At 41.3% G+C, this 19052-nt stretch overlaps 1 protein-coding gene and 1 non-coding gene across 2 annotated transcripts in view; both read right to left on the reverse strand.

Annotated features, from left to right (window-relative positions):
• Positions 1-2165: 2165 nt before the first annotated feature.
• Positions 2166-2268, reverse strand: LOC132772422 (U6 spliceosomal RNA). The gene has a single exon (XR_009631162.2). It is a non-coding gene; the product is annotated as a U6 spliceosomal RNA (small nuclear RNA).
• A 316-nt stretch (positions 2269-2584) lies between these two features.
• The window catches only part of GPC1 (glypican 1), a 275461-nt gene continuing 258993 nt past the window's right edge, over positions 2585-19052 (reverse strand). The window contains exons 5-9 of the mRNA XM_060767941.2: positions 15525-15655; positions 12590-12709; positions 10329-10462; positions 9213-9388; positions 2585-6940 (exon numbers count right to left, since the gene is read on the reverse strand). Coding sequence (XP_060623924.2) covers positions 6705-6940; positions 9213-9388; positions 10329-10462; positions 12590-12709; positions 15525-15655 — 797 coding nt within the window. The 3' untranslated portion in view covers positions 2585-6704. The remainder of the gene's footprint in view (positions 6941-9212; positions 9389-10328; positions 10463-12589; positions 12710-15524; positions 15656-19052) is intronic.

Here is a 19052-nt window from a genome sequence, read left to right on the forward strand (position 1 = left end):
TCTGGGCTGTATGGCTGTGTTCTAATAGCATTTTCTCCTGACGTTTCACCTACATCTGTGACTGGCAGCTTCAGAGGATCCTCTGAATATGCCAGCCAAAGATGCAGGCAAAATGTTGGGAGAAAATGCTACTAGAATACAGTCATACAGCCCAGAAACCACACAACACCCTGGTAGTAGTATTGGTTGAAGCCTTGGTTTTTAAGAATGGGCTCAGCATGTTTGGTTCCTCAGCAAACGTAGATTGGTGACTGGTGCAGTTACTGGTCCCACTGACGGGTGCATGGGATCAGCAAGTGCTCCTTTCTGCTTGCAACTGGGTGTTAAACAAAGTGAGCCCAGAATTTCTGGACCACAAACCAGCAGAGTTGTCATGCTGGAGCCTGCTGATTGTGGTCCCAAAATGGGAAAGCATGTTGTTTTGTGTCTTATAATGCAATAAATTTTAAATGTTCCAAAATAAAAATGTATTTATGAAACAATATATTATTGCTCCCTGTTTTAGCAGAGGATATAAATCCGAAACAACAGTTATATTTATCTTTCTCTACAGTGCAATCTACTTAGAAATAAGCCCCATTGATTTTTATGGGGATTTCTCTCAAATGAGTTTTGATTGCGACCTATGTAAGTGTTGTGCTGTGTGAAACAGTGTCAAAGAACAGCAATTCCTTCAAGCAGCATTAAAGATATATTTTAATGCATATTTCTGTGTGAACACACACTCCTGTTTTTGCCTCCAAATCTGGAAGTTAACTTCTGATTAATTTTGGCATAAGGGGGAAATGCACAAAACAAAACGCAAACCAAAACCCCTTCCGTTTTTGAGGAGGTATGGCTTATAGCAGATCGTAGGAGAGTGGAACAAAACCAGTCTCCATACTGGATTCCCGTTCCTGGTATTCTGATACCATTATCTCCTGAATCTACTGAATCATTTGCATGGTCGTCATTTATAGAAAGAGAGTGCTTCACAAAGAAATGCTCCCATTTGGTAATACTAGTAGAACGATGCTCATGCAGATGGACCTCATTTCTGGAAATTCTGTGGCTTTGATTTCTTGACCTGTTATCCTCTGTCATGAGTAGTGGGCTAAGAGTTGCTCCTTGAACAATGTCAGGTATCTGAACTTGGTTTTGGGAGTTCCTATTTAAAAGGTGGGCCAGACTGGGAGAACTGCCTTATTTTATGAAATCCTTGAGTGCACTGGAATTGGGCCTGTACATAATTGTGTTGGGTGCAGAATTAAGCTGCTGGATGCATGTATATTTTCCCCAGAGGATTCTCCTGTGTGCTGATCTGGTGTATTACAATCCAGTTAATCAATGTTCATTGAAACAAGCGTAGGAACCTTTTACAGCGGGGGCCCAGTTCAAAGGGACTTAACTGTTCTCTTTTTTTGCAGGCTTTTAGTATACTTTACATACAAGTAAGCAAACTGACTTGGAAATGATGGCTGAGTCAAATGTGATGCCTTCTTTCCCTCTCATCTCTGTATACAAGTTATTAACCATGTGAGAGCTCCATTTTGTGGGAGTAACACAAAGCTCTGAACCCTGTGCTAACCCCATCCATGCATGGCTGCTGCTTGGCTTGCAGTATTCTGTTTGCAATTGAGCATAAAACAAAGCCAGGGCAGAACGCCTGGGCCACAAACCAGCAGAGAGTTGTCATGCTTAATGCTGCTGATTGTGGTACTCTGCAATCTTGTATATGCATACACTGGCATGCAGGGCAAAATCTTATGCAAAACACCACTATGCATGCATGCTGATGTCCCACAACTTTAAATCAGTCAATTGTGATGATAGCATTCTATCAGCGGGAACTCCAAATGTGTATATCCAGGTGCCACAAATGCATATTTTTCACCAGGCATCCAGACCATGTATAGAAAATATGTATGTTTTTATATCACGTATACAAAAGATGCTATGTGAATAATCCGTGCCTCCTAGTTTGAGCATTATTGGGGTTGTAAACACAGTGGTTCCACCCTATCTGCAGGGATGTAGTTTAGGATATGCTTTGGGTATGAAAAAAATGTGCATCATGTCCCATATTCCTTCATGGCAGCTATGTGTTCACATTCACATTGCTGCCATTTACCATTATGGAGTGGGGTCAAACCATGTTTGCTGTTTTCATGGGTCTGGATTTAAAAAAAATAATGGAACGCTTCATGAATTTGCGTGTCATCCTTGCGCAGGGGCCATGCTAATCTTCTCTGTATCGTTCCAATTTTAGTATATGTGCTGCCAAAGCGATCCATGGATTTCATGGATCCATGGATTTCATGGATCCAGAGGCCCAATGTATAGTTAGTTATACTAAAGACTGTGCTCAATTGAACACAGACATACTTGTCAACATTCTTTGAGGAGTGGCCAGTACCTACTGAATAGTCATGCTGATTCTGGTTGTGGAACATATTTTGTCACCACAACAAGTCAAAGATCTTCTCCATGCTATTATTATATGAAGGTTAGTGCATACTTTAATATTCCCAATGATAGCCTGATTAAGTTAGGTGAAAGCAAAAGAAATCAAACAGTATTTTGTTGCAAGTGGCAACCACCTAGATTTAAGTCTCCAGCCTTTTTTATTTATACAAGGATTCAAAGAACATAGTTCAACAGTGCAAGATAGTTACAAGTACCTTGGTAACCAAAAGAAAAATATAAATGGCCAAGTGTGCCAATAAGTGAGATAAATCTTAGCTTATCAGATAGAACTGCTTCTTCTTGTTTTTGAAAGACAAGATGTATTCTAAATATATCATACTTTGCACTCCCTAACAAGCCCACCAGAAAACAACAGGTTGTTTGTCATTTGTAAAAGATATATATTAGTGCTCTTAAAGCCTCTATTAACTCTTGCGCTCTGCTGAAACATATTATGGCACAAAACGAATATGTTGTACATCCACAATGTTGGTTTCTAGTTGACAGTTCTGCGTGGGTCCTGGGTGCTAAGTTCTTTTCTCCAGTTACTAAATCTGCCAGGAAACATAAAGACTATGGCTTAATGCATTTAAACCTCGAAGTAGAGCACTGCCATTCTGATTATAAAAAGGAATGGCTTTTTAAAATTAAACTGCAAAATATTTTAATTCCCAAAGCATGAGATATAGCACCTACCATGCTTGTGGGATTTGAAATATTTTGCAGTTTTTTTAAAAGCATGAGATATAACACCTACCAGGAGCTGTGGTGGTGCAATGGTTTAAACCCTTGTGCTGGCTGAACCGCTGACCTGAAGGTTTGAATCTGCAGGATGGGGTGAGCTCCCATCTGTCAGCTCCAGCTTCCCGTGCAGGGACATGAGAGAAGCCACCAGGATGGTAAAACATCCAGGCATTCTTGCAGTTGGCCAATTCTCTCACACCAAAATTGACTTGTAGTTTCTCAAGTCGCTTCTGACACGGGGGGGTGGGGGGGTGGGGACTCATATCTAGTCGCTTAGACTCAAATGACATCTGACAGCATCAGAAGCATTTAAGTCTGGGTCTTTCCCACTGTGTAGAAAAGCAGAGGAAGGAATGGTCAGATCGTCAAGTAAGAGTGACATCTAGGCATATGGAACTCAGCCTGCTTCCTTCGCAAAGCTAGTTTCCTAACACTGTCAGCTTTTTGGTCTGGGAATCTTGTTGGAGGAATCATACGATCAAACTCGAAAAAGTTTGGATTGTTTGGACCACAGAACCCAGGTTCACTTGGACCAGCCCAAACAGTGGCCCTCCTGGCTGAGGGATTTTGTAGGTTGTGGTCCAAAAAAATAACTTTCCAAGATCTAAATGTCTGGAGCTATATTAGTGGGCCATCTGTTTTCCTTATGTGCATACTGCTTTTGCTATACCAATTTTACCCAAATGAAAACACTGTTCTATTTTAGATGTGATTTTGGCAGGCCTACATTTTTGAACCTGACACACTGAAGGCATTACACATAGTTGGGAGTCTTAAATAAGGTCCTGGATTGTGTTAGTTTACAGCTCTCCAGCAGGTTAGCAAAACATTTCATTAATGGGTAAGAAAATGATAGCTGTTTCATTTTCTCCTGTGTTGCATATGACAGTTTGTTTCTGTAAACAACACTATTTGACTGTGACAGTCTACTTTTCTGGTATTTGAGCTTACATTCAAAGGAGGCAAGGTTTACTTTTCACACCTCATTTGTATTTAGAAATATTTTAAGAATGGTTGAACTGTTAAAACAGTGGATGTAGCTCTTAATGAGACATGCTGCGTTATCACAGGATGCCTACGCCCCACACTACTGAAATTATACTGTTTAGCCGGTATTGCACCACCTGACATCTGTCGGGAAGTAGCAGCCAATAATGAAAGGCCAAGGCATTGACATCTCTAGCCCATTCTCTGTTCAGATATCAGCCAGGGTGCCAATGACTTAAATCAAGAAACAGCTTCCTGAGATCTACAGAGATACTCGCAGGAACACCTCAGCAAGTGAGAGTCCAAAAGTGGCAGGTTAAAACCTGGAACCTCAATCAGTGGCTGATACCAAATGAGAAACTCCCCCCTGGGCACACAGAAGACTGGGTGACTTGGAAGGCGCTGAACAGACTGCGCTCTGGCACCACAAGATGCAAAGATAACCTTAAGAAATGGGGCTACAAAGTGGAGTTTGCGACATGCAAGTGTGGAGAAGAGTAAATCACAGACCACCTACTACAATGCAGCCTGAGCTCTGCCACATGCACAATGGAGGACCTCCTTACAGCGACTCCAGAGGCACTGCAAGTGGCCAGCTTCTGGTCAAAAGAAATTTGGCATAATGCCAAGTTTTAATTTTGTTTGTGGTTTTCTAAATACATCATAACTGTATTCTCAATTTGCTTCTGAAATGATAAATAAAAGATTGAAATCCAGAATACCTAGATTGACAAGATTAATAATGAACATGGACATCGTTCTCACAAGGGCTGTAAAAAAAATTGTGCAAAACAGGTGTAGTTGGGAACAAAACCTCCAATAGCAGTGCTACTGGAATCTGTAGTACTGATTGGCGTTAACTGAAAAATATTTTTCCCTGTGCTACAAAAAAGCCAATGGGACCAGGAATGGGAAAGCTAACTGAATTAATTTGCGTGCCTACTGTTTCACCATTTCTAATGCCATGGTGCTTGAAATGCTCCCCTTACGTATAGCTGAGTGTGCTTTTTTGGATGCTGTTGATAAGAAACACAACATTTGTCTCTGATGCAAGACACACAGTAGAAATGTTTCAACATTTGTGCAAAGCCTATATGGGTTTTGAAGTAAAAATATGTTTTCACATACCTTTAGCTTCCCAACAGTAAAATCACAATGCAAAGCAAACTGAGGAAAGAGCAAAGTTCACATCAAGAGCTTTCCATCGTTCAGTCAAAGGAGCAGAATTACCTTAATATGCTAAGTGTTTCTGAAAAAAGAAAATATGCTTATGGCTGTAGGTCTTCTAAGCAAAACTTACCCCAACAGAAAAATATGTTATCTCTTCTGCAATTCAGCCAACCTGATATCAAACAATGTACCTGGCAATTATTCTAATAAAAAAAGAATCTGCTGAAGTGATGAGATTGTACTACAAAATGGTTACAAACAACGTAGGATTAATTCTGCCACACAAGGTGAGAAAAGGTGGCATTTGGCTGATTTGAGTGCAAACTATGGCTTTGGTTGGCTTGATGTCCATCAACGTAATTGATGGGACTATAGGCAGGACCACCAGTCACTTGAAAATCTGATATTATCTCCAAATACATTATCCAAGGATGTTGGATAGTATCTAACAGTTCCCTGGTATTTTCAATTTGCCACTTTGCTAACAGGACAAGTAGTTAATACACACAACCTCACAAAAACAGTTCTTTGCATTATCCCTTTGGTAAGAGGTGACTGTTGTCCCTGTACATAATAGGAAGATCTTCAGCCACAGACTGAAATGGAGCTTGCCCAACAGTCTCCCATGCATATTTCTGTCGCAATGTTGCATATTACAACTCTGTATTGCATTTTACCAATTTGATTGCTACTTTCAAAAGATCGTGCAAAACCAGTCTCGTTCCAGTTTACTTAGATGTAAGTGGAATATTTGGTGGTTTTAATTACTGATGTCAGCAGACAAGGCATTCACCCTTGGAGAATGAATCCTTTTGCTCACTGGCTTTGCACAGAAAATGTAATCCTGGATCAAAGCAAAGGATTGCCCTTTGCCACTGGCTTAATGGAAAATTATGAACGGCTACCCCATGATAAAATTCCAAAAATCCTGAAATTAAAAAGGTGTATTGTCCTAAACTGAAGTAGCACAGTCTTGGCTACAGTTAAATAAGAATTTGAGATAAACTTGCATATTTTATTGCAGTCGATAAAAATGGTATCGCCTTGAGGGTCATTTGTTTTCCTCCCCATTAAACCTTTCTGCCAAGATCTCTTGCATCCCCCTGGGTACCTCTTTTGTGGCAAATGAATGATTTTTTCTCTTTCCTTTTTCTTCGTAATGAGGTACAGAAAGAAGGGCCCAGCATTTGAAAAGACCAAAAATAAAATAAGACCAGTTCTAGCACTGCCAGGTTATCACAAACAATCAAGAACTTTTTATCTCCCTCATTTTGCCAAGATGAATTAAATAAGTCCACATTTTTGGCAAATTTGAGACCTCAACCACCACAGTCAATTTTTGAGGCTGCGTAAACAAGTTATCGCCACAGGTACTGCATTGCGGCCACAGCCAGAGTAAGTGATAAAAGAAAAGAAGAAGGCCGAAGTATGCTGTTGCTGCTGTTGTGGCTGCTGCTGCCCCCAACACCTTGTCCAGACTGCTTAGGCATGGCGTGTATCTCTGGCAGCCCGGTGCTGATGGTCTTGGACAGTCTTTTGCCACAGACGTCATCAGGACAGCCGTCACCGCTTCCAGAGCCACTGATGTCGTCACCTATCCAAGAGGAAGTTCAGAGAACAGTGATGGGTATTAAAAGCACAGTCTTAAGGCACACTAATACACATCACATGCTGCAGAATGAAGGGACAAAGAATCAGATATGCAGAGATCTAGCTGACGATACTACTATTTAGTGGCATGTCTTGTTCCCAGTGTTGCCCACAGTGATTACTTGCAAGAAGGCTGCTGAAGGAGGGATTTAATAGGGGCAAAGGCAAAACCTTTAGGACATGGGCTATGGCACAGCTGGCTAGGAGTCAGTTGCATTTAATCCTCACTGACCAAAAGGTCATGAGTTTGAAGCCAGTACCATAAATAGAAGTACCGCAAATAATAAATAAATAAATCTGGTTGTGCACATTATGGTATCCCTAAGAAATGGTGAAAGGTGCTGTAATGCCGTTCCACATGAGAGGCTCTGAATGGTATATTCAATAATGTAGAGCAGGGGTCCTCAAACTTTTTAAACAGAGGGCCAGGTCACAGTGCCTCAAACTGTTGGAGGGCCAGAATAGAATTTGAAAAAAGAAGAAGAATGAATCCCTATGCACACTGCACACATCTTATTTGTAGTGCAAAAAACCCTCCACTTAAAAACTATACAATAATTAAAATGAAAGCAATTTTAGCCAATATAAACTTCAATGGGAAGTGTGGGCCTGCTTTTTTGCTGATGAGATAGGATTATTGTTGTGAGTTTTCAAGTTGTTTCACACTTAGGTTGACCCTGAGAGAGGCCCGGGTAAATGACCTTGGAGGACCGTATCCAGCCCTCAGGCCTTAGTTTGAGGATCCCTGATGTAGAGTCTTGGCCATTCTCAGCAAATCTGTTTAGAACTCTTCTTATTCTACATGAGGTTATAGAACGGTGAGAGTCTCCAGTCTTGACGATGATCAAAGATCAGAAAAAGGAACAAGACAGCCAACTTGTAAAAGTTACCATTCTCTATTCCAGAAGCAGGCATAGTGCAGCCCTTTGCAAGGTTGTTTTTTCAATACCTGGCCCCTTAGAACTCTGCAGTCTGCCCTTTTTCTGTTGGAAAAAGGTGCCTCTATTAAAAGCCTCAAGGAATGGCAGATCACATTTTAAATATGAATGCAGGGGATCCAATGTATTATGGCAGTGATTCAAAATTTACTCCAGAGGTGTAGCTATAGGGAGCAAAAATCTTCCCAATTAGGTATTCTGTCTCCCACTTCTCTTTCATGACATTTTCTTTCCCTTGGCAACTTTAAATACCTAAACATTAGTTCTGAATACTCAACTGAAAGTTTCAGCAATTGTAGTGCTAGACATTTGTAGTTGCACCTCTGATTACACCCTGGCTATTAGTCCATTTCAGAGAACAAAAGGGCCAGTTACCTGAGCAGTACCTCTTCCCAAAATTAGCTCCCTGAATCCTAAGGATGCTCCTTCCAAAAGAGACAAGAAAAATGCTACAAGAGTGGGAGCACTTTTAAGGGTGGGCTCCTATCTGTGGAACTTCCTCCTTCAAATGGTTTGTTTGGTATCTTACTTCATGTTTTTATTTGAAGTGCCAAATAAAGACTTTTACATTCTCCTAGGCATTTCAATTGAGCCACTAGTGACACAGCGGGTTAAACTACTGGGCTCCTGAACTTACTGACTGAAAGGTTGTTGGTTCGAATCTGGGGAACGGGGTGACCTCCCGCTGTTAGCCCCAGTTTCTGTCAACCTAGCAGTTTGAACACATACAAATGTGAGTAGATGAATAGGTACTACTTCTGTGGGAAGGTAACCGCTCCATGCAGTCATACTGGCCACATGACCTTGGAGGCATCTATGGACAATGCTGGCTCTTCAGCTTGGAAATGGAGATGAGCACCCCCCCCCCCCCGAGTCGGACAGACTAGATTTAATGTCAGGGGAAATCTTTACCTTTACCTTTACTGTATGCCTTTCAATAATTATTTTAATACATGTATTGTCTAAGGCTTTCATGGCTGGAATCACTGGGTTGTTGTAGGTTTTTTGGGCCCTATGACCATGTTCTAGAAGCATTCTCTCTGAGGATGCCTGCCACAGATGCAGGTGAAATGTCAGGAGGGAATGCTTCTAGAACATGGCCATACAGCCCCCAAAAAACTATTTTAATATATATTCATATCTGCTGGTTTTATTTTGGTTTCATTTGTTGAAATAAATACAGAGTGCTACGGACATCTTTCTTTCAATGGTGGATTGTATTAAATCGTGACACTTTAGCGACATCACACAAATTCATCTTTTCAGCACCATACTTACTTGTATCCTGGAAATCCACATCATTCCCGTTGTACGCATTGCGCAATCGACTTGTCATAATTTTTAACTGCATGATTTGCTGGCGAATAGTCATATCTGGTTTGGTGACATCTACATCCACCTCTGGGTTATTGATTTGACTGGCTAGACCATCTCCCATCACATCGGGAAGATACCTGCAAAGAGCATATGCATCCATTGTTCTGTGCATTTACATCATTTCTGTCTTATGGCATAATAAGACAATCTTATTATATGGGGAGTTTCTTGGCAAGATTTGTTCACAGGGGGTTTGCCATGCCTCTCTGAGGGCCCGTTCACACAGTCATATAACCCAGAGCATCAAAGCAGAAAATCCCACAGTATCTGATTTGAACTGGGCTATCTGAGTCCACACTGCTATATATTCCAGTTCAAAGCAGATAATCTGCAATTTTATTCAGCTGTGTGAAGGGGCTTGAGGTGGAGGAAGTCTGACTTGCCTAAGGCCACCACCCAGTTGGTTTTCATGGCCAAACAGTGATTCAAACATGTGCCTCCAGAGTTGTAGTTCGGCAAACAAACCATAACAATCACACTAGTTGTCATGTGCATATGGGAAGCCAATTCTGGAATAATAGACCTCACTATAGCTAGTTTAACATACTTTTCTGGTTTGCATACTCTTTCTTCTTTCCCTCTGCTATGGCCACAAGGAGATGGGACACATACATGTTTGCTTGGAAACCCAAGAGATGGATGACTGATTATCCCCAGATGTTTTTGGCTGAAAGTCCTACCATTGGCTCTCTTGCTTACTGTGATAAGAGAGATCTCAATGCAATGGTGAATCCTGGGGTGGTGATGCCATAATGAGGTTCTATATATGGAACTCTTGTGTGTAAACATATAGGATCTTAATCTAAATTTGTCTAAACATGGATGAAGATAGGATCCCAATGGTATAAAACACTGCTTCATTTTCACTGAGAGTGCCATTGTTTTACCTTCCATCATGGAATATTACATTTCCAGGCTTCAAAGATTACAGAAGCTGGCATATGAGGGCAGTCAGTCTATATTAAACAGGCTACACTTCTTCATAGGGTCACTGACTCACATGTCAACCAGCCTTACTTGCTTTTGGTCATCCCATTCCAGCACTTGTCTTCATTCACAGAACCAGATGAGATTTTTTCATTGCAAAGTGTAGTTGGAAGGGCGACCCAGAAGTCCCTGATGTCTCTCAACTTTCCTTTGGCATCTGAAACCTGCCAAATAAAGTTGAATTAAAACTCATGGAAGCATTGAATGTGGAAGCCTTTCCAGACAAAATCCTGATTTTAATCTAGATGACACAAGTCAACTCTGCGGCATCTGTTATTGCAGTAAAAAGGATATACTGTATAGGCTTGTGGTGCCTGAATGCTCATCTGTTTTGGTATAGAACAGGAATCAGTTTACCAAACATGCTGTTTTATGAACTGGGTAAATACTACATGGGTTCTGCCAGCACTCATCCAGCTTGAGACTTCCAGGATGCACGTTCTACAGAAGGCTCCTGTGAATGTTGCAGTGGAAAGCTCATATTCCATTGAGGTTCACATGGACTTCGCACCATGGCTGGTTTATATTCAGTTTATGATCTGGAGCCACGGTATCGCAATGAGTTTAACCCTTGTGCCAGCTGAACTGCTGACCTGAAGACCTGAAGGTTAGCAGTTCGAATCCACAAGAACAGGGTGAGCTCCCATCTGTCAGCCCCAACTTTTCATGCGGGGACATGAGAGAAGCTTCCTACAGGATGGTAACACATGGATGGCGTTTCCTGGGCAACATCTTTGTAGGCAGCCAATTCCCTCACATCAGAAGCGACTTGCAGTATATTCTCTATTTGCTTCTGACAAAATTAAAAAAAAAGTTTATGACCAACAATAATTCCAATGTCCTTTGTGCTCAGGAATTTCACATGGTAAAAAGACCTTGAGATTATAGCTGATCACAGTGTGATGCTGGAGCAATAAATATGAATATTATTTTAGCCTGTGTTAATAGAAGCAGAGTTTTCAAATTCAGGGACTTAATAGTCCCACTAAATGCTGTACTTGTCGGACCCCATTTGGGTTACTGCATTCAATACTGAGCACCTCATTTTAAGGATATAGACAAGGATATGAGCCAACAATGACATGCGGCAGCTAAAAAAGCCAATGGGATTTTGGCCTTCATAAATAGAAGCATAGTGTCTAGATCCAGGGAAGTCATGTTACCCCTCTATTCTGCCTTGGTCAGACCACACCTGGAACACTGTGTCCAATTCTGGGCACCACAATTGAAGGAAGATGTTGACAAGCTGGAATGTGTCCAGAGGATTGCGACTAAAATGATCAAGGGTTTGGAGAACAAGCCCTATGAGGAGCAGCTTAAAGAAGTGGAAATGTTTAGCCTCAAGAAGAGAAAGCTGAGAGGAGACATGAAGGGCAGTCATAGGGAGGAGGCAGCAGGCTTGTTTTCTACTGCCTTGGAGACTAGGATGCGAAGCAATGGCTTCAAATTACAGGAAAAAAGATTCCACCTGAACGTTAGGAAGAACTTCCTAAGTGTGAGAGCTGTTCAGGAGTGGAACTCTCTGCCTTGGAGTGTGGTGGAGGCTCCTTCTTTGGAGGCTTTTAAGAAGTGTTTGGATTGCTACCTTTCGTGGGTGCTTTGAATGGGATTTTCCTGCTTCTTGGCAGGGGGTTGGACTGGATAGGTCTCTTCCAACTGCTATGATTCTATGACAAGTTGGAACAAGTTCAGAGAAGGGTGACAAGGCTGATCAGAGGAACAGAGAATAAAACATATGAGGAAAAGTCAAAGGATTTGGACATGTTCAGCTTGTAAAGTGAAGACTGAAGGGGTGACATGACTGCATTCTTTAAATAATTCAAGGGCTGTCACAGAGAAAGGGAGGCAGAATTGTTCTTTGCTGCCCCAGAGGGTAGGGCCAGCTTTCAGGAGGGTCAATTTTTGCTGAACAGTTCTTCCTGTCAAGAAGTTCCTTCTAATATTTAATAGAAGGAACTTCTTGGCAGGGGGTTGGACTGGATGGCCCACGAGGCCTCTTCCAACTCGATGATTCTATGATTGTTCAGCAGATTGAGTTGAAGCTACTCAGATGCCTTTGGGCCAGCTGCCCAGCCCACTGAACAAGGTTGCTATGAGGACAAAATAATGATGAGAGCATTGGTCTGGGCTTCTTGGATAAAGGACAGGATCAAAATCCACCAAATAAATACTGCTGTTGAGTCTTAAAGCAAAGCCTGTATGTTTTCAGCAGACTCAACAAGCTGTCTAAACAATGAACCACACAAATTGTTCTAAAAAAAACCCTTTGAAGACAGACATTTCATACTCACAAGTTTTTCTGAGCTAAGCTGCGAAGGTTTATCTTCACTGACATATTTTCCCCGCTTCTTTTTATCTTCAATGTTGGAAGCTTTAGGGTTGATTTTAGGATTTCCACAGCCTTGAAAGGTCTGAGGGGAAAAACAAAGTTTAGGAAGCTGCATGTTTCTCTAATAGCAATCATAGCAATATAACATTTTTTCTGAGTCCCCGGTGGCGCACCGGCAGGACTGAAGAACGACAGGTCGCAGGTTCGAATCTGAGGAGAGTGCGGATGAGCTCCCTCTCTAAACTTCGGGTCCCCATGCAATGACATGAGAGAAGCCTCCCACAAGGATGGTAAAACATCAAAACATCCAGGCATCTCCTGGGCATCTCCTGGGCAAAGTCCTTGCAGACGGCCAATGCTCTCACACCAGAAGCAACTTGCAGTTTCTCAAGTTGCTCCTGACATGAAAAAAAAAGATCTCTAGCTTTGCAATGTTTACACTACAACTCCCATATTCCTTAGTCCGAATTAGGGAACTTGCAGTCCAGTGCCATGTCATGATATGCTTTTAGCCCAAGTTGAGGGTGCTTTGAATGTGATTTTCCTGCTTCTTGGTGGGGGTTGGATTGGATGAGTCACAAGGTCTCTTCCTACTCAATGATTCTGTGATTCTAAGTCAAGTCAAAATACAGGGTGTGCTATTAATCCATGGTTTTAGGTATCCATGGGAGGTCTTGGAACATATCCCGTTGTTACAGGGATCATACTGTACTTGAAAGATTATTAAAACCAGGCAATATAAGAATGAGTCTTGTCTATACAGGGCTTCTCAACTAGAGTTTCCTGGCATCCTAGGGTCCCAAAAGGAATCATGCTAGAAAAAACCCCCACATTTTTTCCTCAGCTGTAGATGTAGTGGCTTGATTCCTGTAGAATCTTTACATATGGGTAACAACCACAGTTATGGTAATACATAATGAACTCTAACACCCCCCCCCCCCCATTTTCTTGTTGCTCAGGAAGCAGCTGCCTGCAATTTCCACCTCTTTTAATGAGTGATTATTATTATGGCATGCAGAAAAACATTCCTCCTACTACTGGAAATCCTTTGCATGAGGGAGCATGGGAATGGCAGCTAGTTGGTTCCCAAGTAATAGGCAAATACAGCCCTGTGAATTCCAGTGGCTGCTGCCGCCTGGAAGGTGAAGATTGAACTATCATGAATACATAGGAGTAATTATAATACAGACCAACAGTTTTGACACAGGAGTTCCCTAAGACCAGAACATTGATTCAAGGAGTAGAAAGGTTGAGAAAAGCTGCTTTAAATGGGTTGTTGTAGGTTTTTCGGGCTGTATGGCCATGTTCTAGAAGCATTCTCTCCTCACGTTTCGCTTGTATCTTTGGCAGGCATCCTCAGAGGTTGTGAGGTCTCACAACTTTTGAGGATGCCTGCCATAGATGCAGGTGAAATGTTAGGAGAGAATGCTTCTAGAACATGGCCATACAGCCCGAAAAACCTACAACAACCCAGTGATTCCAGCCATGAAAGCCTTCGACAAAACACTGCTTTAAACATTTTACAGAAGCTTCTCAAATATCTTGTTGGTTGTGCTCAGAAGTTGATGCTCCACTGGTTTGCATGCCTGAATGTAGGCCCAACATCTTGGATGGGCCTGCCCTTAACTCATCATTGCAACAGATAATAATATAGCTAGTTCACTTTGGAACAGACTTATCTTGCCCTCATAAAACAGTGAAGGTATCACCTATGGTGTACTTTGGTCCTTATCAATCATTGGCACAGCAAGAGATTGAGAGTCCAGGGTCTTTTTAGCCATTCCTTCTTAATAATCGTACATAAAATATTCTGGTTTTGTTTTATGAAGAAGAATGGCTCCAGTTCTTTTCACTGTAGCACACCTGTTTTATAGCTTATTACAGTAGTTATTATTACAAGTCATTTCTTCCAGGGGTATAAAGAACTTGCAAGAACAATGAAAAATACCTTCTGAGAGGTAGAGATTAATTCACTCCCTTGTGCTCTCTCTGAATTGATGGCTCTATTTCTGTATTGTATTCGTGCTATATTTTCAGGGTTACTGCTGTATTACTTCTCTCTCATCCCCACCTCTCTTTCTCCCTCCAGGCCTATCAATGACTTATCTATTTGCCAGTCAGTTCCTGATTCATTCTCCATCAACATCTTTTGGTTGCAAATTTCAGGAAATAAGAGAAAAAGAGCTGAGCTTCAGAACACAAATTATTCTTGGTTACTATCACTTTTAGCAGTATAGGCAACTGCACAGTCATATAGGGGAACCCATAGGGTCGAAGTGTCACATTCTGTTCAGAACTGTCACTAAAAATCTTTCGACATGAAGGGTTGAGAGAAAGACAGGTGAGATTCTTAGAAGTTGCCACAGTTCTGACATTAGAAGGGAGAAAGGTTCTGGAAAAGATGTACAAATAAAAGAAGAAAAGATTGCTTTTCAGCCAGTGGAAAAACATCAATTCCACCAGTCTTCTACTCAAAAATGGGGCAACCAATATGTAACCCTATTAACAAAAGTTATTGGAAACCCATCACTATAGCTTAGGGAGCAATAAAACTGACATGCACAAAAAACTCGTGTAGGAGAGATGGGAATTGTGCAGCTTTCCAAAAGTGTCCAGAGTATAATCCCCAGTAGCTGTATCCATCATATCCAATGGTGGAGAGTTGAAGATTGCAAGCCAATGACACTTTGGAGAGCTGTATGATGCTCAGCCCAATCATACAATGTGGATAAAAGAATACGATACAACAGCAAAGCTGAAATTAATCAGGATTGGGCTTGGAGTGTGTCTGGTTGGGAGACAGCTTGGGGCCATCCCTGGTAGCCATCTCAAGTTCTATACAAATAAATACAATTAAATCAGGATAGATGTTAGGCTTACCACAACCTGACTCTTACCTTTGCTGTTATTGAGTCTCTGTTCTCTTGCATGTTAGAAATGGCTTCTGCAAGCCTGGTGTGAATTGTACCAATGACTATGTCTACATTGGATGGTCCATCAAAACGGTCAGCTACCATGAGCAGTGCATCTAACAGAGTAGATAACAAATAGGGATTGTTTAACAATATATAATGGAAATCATGTATTAAAAATTGATTAAATAATATTACAAACAATAGCAGACGTACAAGAGATGTCAATAGGCTATTTCATGTATAGTATGACCACCATATCTGTAGGGGATACATTCCAAGACACCCCAAGAGTAGCTGAAAATGCAGATAACCGTGAACACTATATTTTGATGGAACTTGGGCTGGAAACATACCACAGACTCAAGATGGAGGACCCTGAGAGGCCCACAAACAGTTACATAGGGAATATTGTTTTCAGTGTGGGTAGTGAAACCATGGACACCAGCTTTGTGGATATAGGGATTGTAATGTACTCATTTACATTAAGGAACAAAATCTACTAATTTGTTTATTTGTTTATTTATTTATTTATCAGGAGAGACTATAATAATACTTACATAAATATAAATGCCATTTGGTTTATAGTAGAAAGTGTACTAAAATATTTATTATAAATACTTACATCCAGACTTGTGAAAGCTTTGCTAGCATGACTATGGATCATCATACAGAATTCAGTCTATGGAGTTACAGCATTATATACATCCAAGGGGAATACTTTGTAAAAATGTAATGTACTCCTCTTCATGGTTGAATCAATGACACCCATGCTCTCAGAGAATCCCTAACCTAAATATAGTTCATGCATAGTCACATGCAATTATCATTACATGGTGGGTCTCCCATACAGATGCAAACTGATAGAGATGGCAGCCCCAGAGGTCCAACATGTTACAAGTCAGACTTCGTGCTATCATGCTATTATATTGAAAACATAGTGGTGCTTTTTCAGGGGGATAGGGTTTCTTGCAAAATTTTATTTTCAAAATCTTTCTCAACAAAACTAAGCAACAACAGCATGCTTTACAAAAGCAGCTGAAATCTGAGGGCTTTTTAAAAAAATCGTGTCAGGAGCGACTTGAGAAACTGCAAGTTGCTTCTGGTATGAGAGAATTGGCCATCTGCAAGGATGTTGCCCAGGGGACGCCCGGATGATTTGATGTTTTTATCATCCTTGTGGGAGGCTTCTCTCATGTCCTCGCATGAGGAGCTGGAGCTGATAGAGGGAGCTCATCCGCCTCTCCCCGGATTCGAACCTGCGACCTGTTGGTCTTCAGTCCTGCTGGCACAGGGGTTTAACCCACTGTGCCACCGGGGTCTCCTTATCTGAGGGCTGAATGGATAACAATGTCATCTGTCAAGGCTTTAAAACCATGCCCACTGTTCTAAAATCACAAGGTAATTACAAGGAAATATTGCAAAGCCTTTTTCTTCCTTGATAACCTCAGCAAGTATTTAGTTCACTTTGTGGACCAATATTAGTCCTCCACGAACGTCTGTAAAAGGGCAGATACTTAAAGAGTTCATAAGAGAAAAAAGGGAGGCACAGCTCCTAAATGTTATTCAATTTAAGTCAGTTTTCACTAGAAAATTAGTTAATTAACTTAAGCATGGGAGGGTTTTCAGTGGTCCAGCTTTCAACTAAAGGGCACCCATCCTCCTTTAATCATCACCCCAAAGCTAGGTTTTTTTTAGCCCTCCCCCACAAACAGAGGGAAATGTAGTGATCACTAAGAGCTACAGACACATCATTGCTCAGTATTAAATCAGGCAGTTCCAAAGCCAGCTCTGAAATTCTTCAGTGCTTAAAAGCATCCATTCTAAGAATGTGGGAGGCTGTAATGGAAGTTTGTACTTAGTCCTAACTCCAAAGCAATGACGGGAAGCATCTGGGCTTCCTGTGGAGGTTGTCAGCTCTGGTTTTATCCTGGATGTTAAAGAAGCTACCCATTGTGCTGAATTTATTTGGGAAATACAATGCAGCACTTTGCACAGTTGTTTTTAAAACTCTGACATATATCTGGAGGATTCATGGCCACATTGACATAAGGACATACCACATACAGCAGTAGCACACCAGATAGTGAGAGATTGCAGTTGCCAATCTTCCTCATTCCTGGCTCTGTTGAGTAGTGCTGATGGGAGTTGAATTCCAATAACACTTGAAAGGCCACAAGCCTCTAGTCCAGTGGCTCTCACCCTGTGGGTCCCCAGATGTTTTGGCCTTCAACTTCCAGCAATCCTAACAGCTGGTAAACATGCAGAGATTTCTGAGAGTTGTAGGCCAAAACAGCTGGGGACCCACAGGTTGAGAACCACTGCTCTAGTCCAAGAATGCTTTGAAGGCCATACCTATACTCTATGGATGAAGTGGCCATTTAAAAGGCACACAAATTGACAGTGGGGGAATCCTGCACAGGGAGACGTAAGTCTGGCACCTATGCCTGTCTCATTGTGCTCCCTTGGCCCCACTTTTAAACAATGCAGCACCTCTGCCACAAAGCCATGGTCAGGAGCAGGAGAACCTACAGAGACATGTCCAGGACTTCTCCTATAGCTGAATGTAGCTACAATATGCATCTAAAGGGATCTCTATGGGTTCTTGGGAGGTCCAGCAGATTACGTCCTTGTAACACATTGAGCTCCAGGAAAATAGCTAGATCTCTTTCTGATGATCCTCCATCTCCAATAATAATAATAATAATAATAATAATAATAATAATAATAATAATACAATAACAATAATAATAGGTTCTTGTGGGTTTTTTCGTGCTATAGAGCCATGTTCTAGAGGCATTTCTCCTGAGGTACCTCTGAGGATGCTTGCCATAGATGCAGGCGAAACGTCAGGAGAAATGCCTCTAGAACATGGCTCTATAGCCCGAAAAAACCCACAAGAACCTAGTGATTCCAGCCATGAAAGCCTTCGAAAATAATAATAATCTTTATTTATGCCCCACCACGATCTCCCCAAAGGGGACTTGGGGCAGCTAACATGAGGTCAAGACAACAAAATAAAATACAAAGCAACAAAAATACAAAGCAACGAAAAATCACATCAAAATAAAATAAAATACGTAAAGTAATAAAATAAAATCAGCAGTTCCAAAATAATATAATGAAAAAAAACCCACAATGGGCAGGCCAGGTGCACAAGATAAAAATGATAAAACCCTGGATGAGATAGTAGTGAAAAGTGTATTTGTGAGGGAGGAGCTCATAAGGGACGAACAGTGGGGTTAGGTCTTAATTAAGGGCGGGGGAAAAGTGCATCATGAGGACGAAACTGTAGATGGAACAGACAGAAATGTGATATATGGTGACTCTCCTAAAGGCACATTGGAAGAGCCAAGTAGGATTGGGTGAAGATCTTGGTCATTGTGTTGCTGGCAAAGAATTCCAATCTCCCCAAAATAACCAAAATTTGAGTTGTGGAGATGTAATACTGACTTATGCCATCAAATTTAGCAAAGAGGATTCTGAATATATCGATCAATTTCTCTGCATGGT

The sequence above is a fragment of the Anolis sagrei genome, chromosome 3, assembly GCF_037176765.1.
Source record: "Anolis sagrei isolate rAnoSag1 chromosome 3, rAnoSag1.mat, whole genome shotgun sequence".
NCBI classification, from domain to species: Eukaryota; Metazoa; Chordata; class Lepidosauria; order Squamata; family Dactyloidae; genus Anolis; species Anolis sagrei.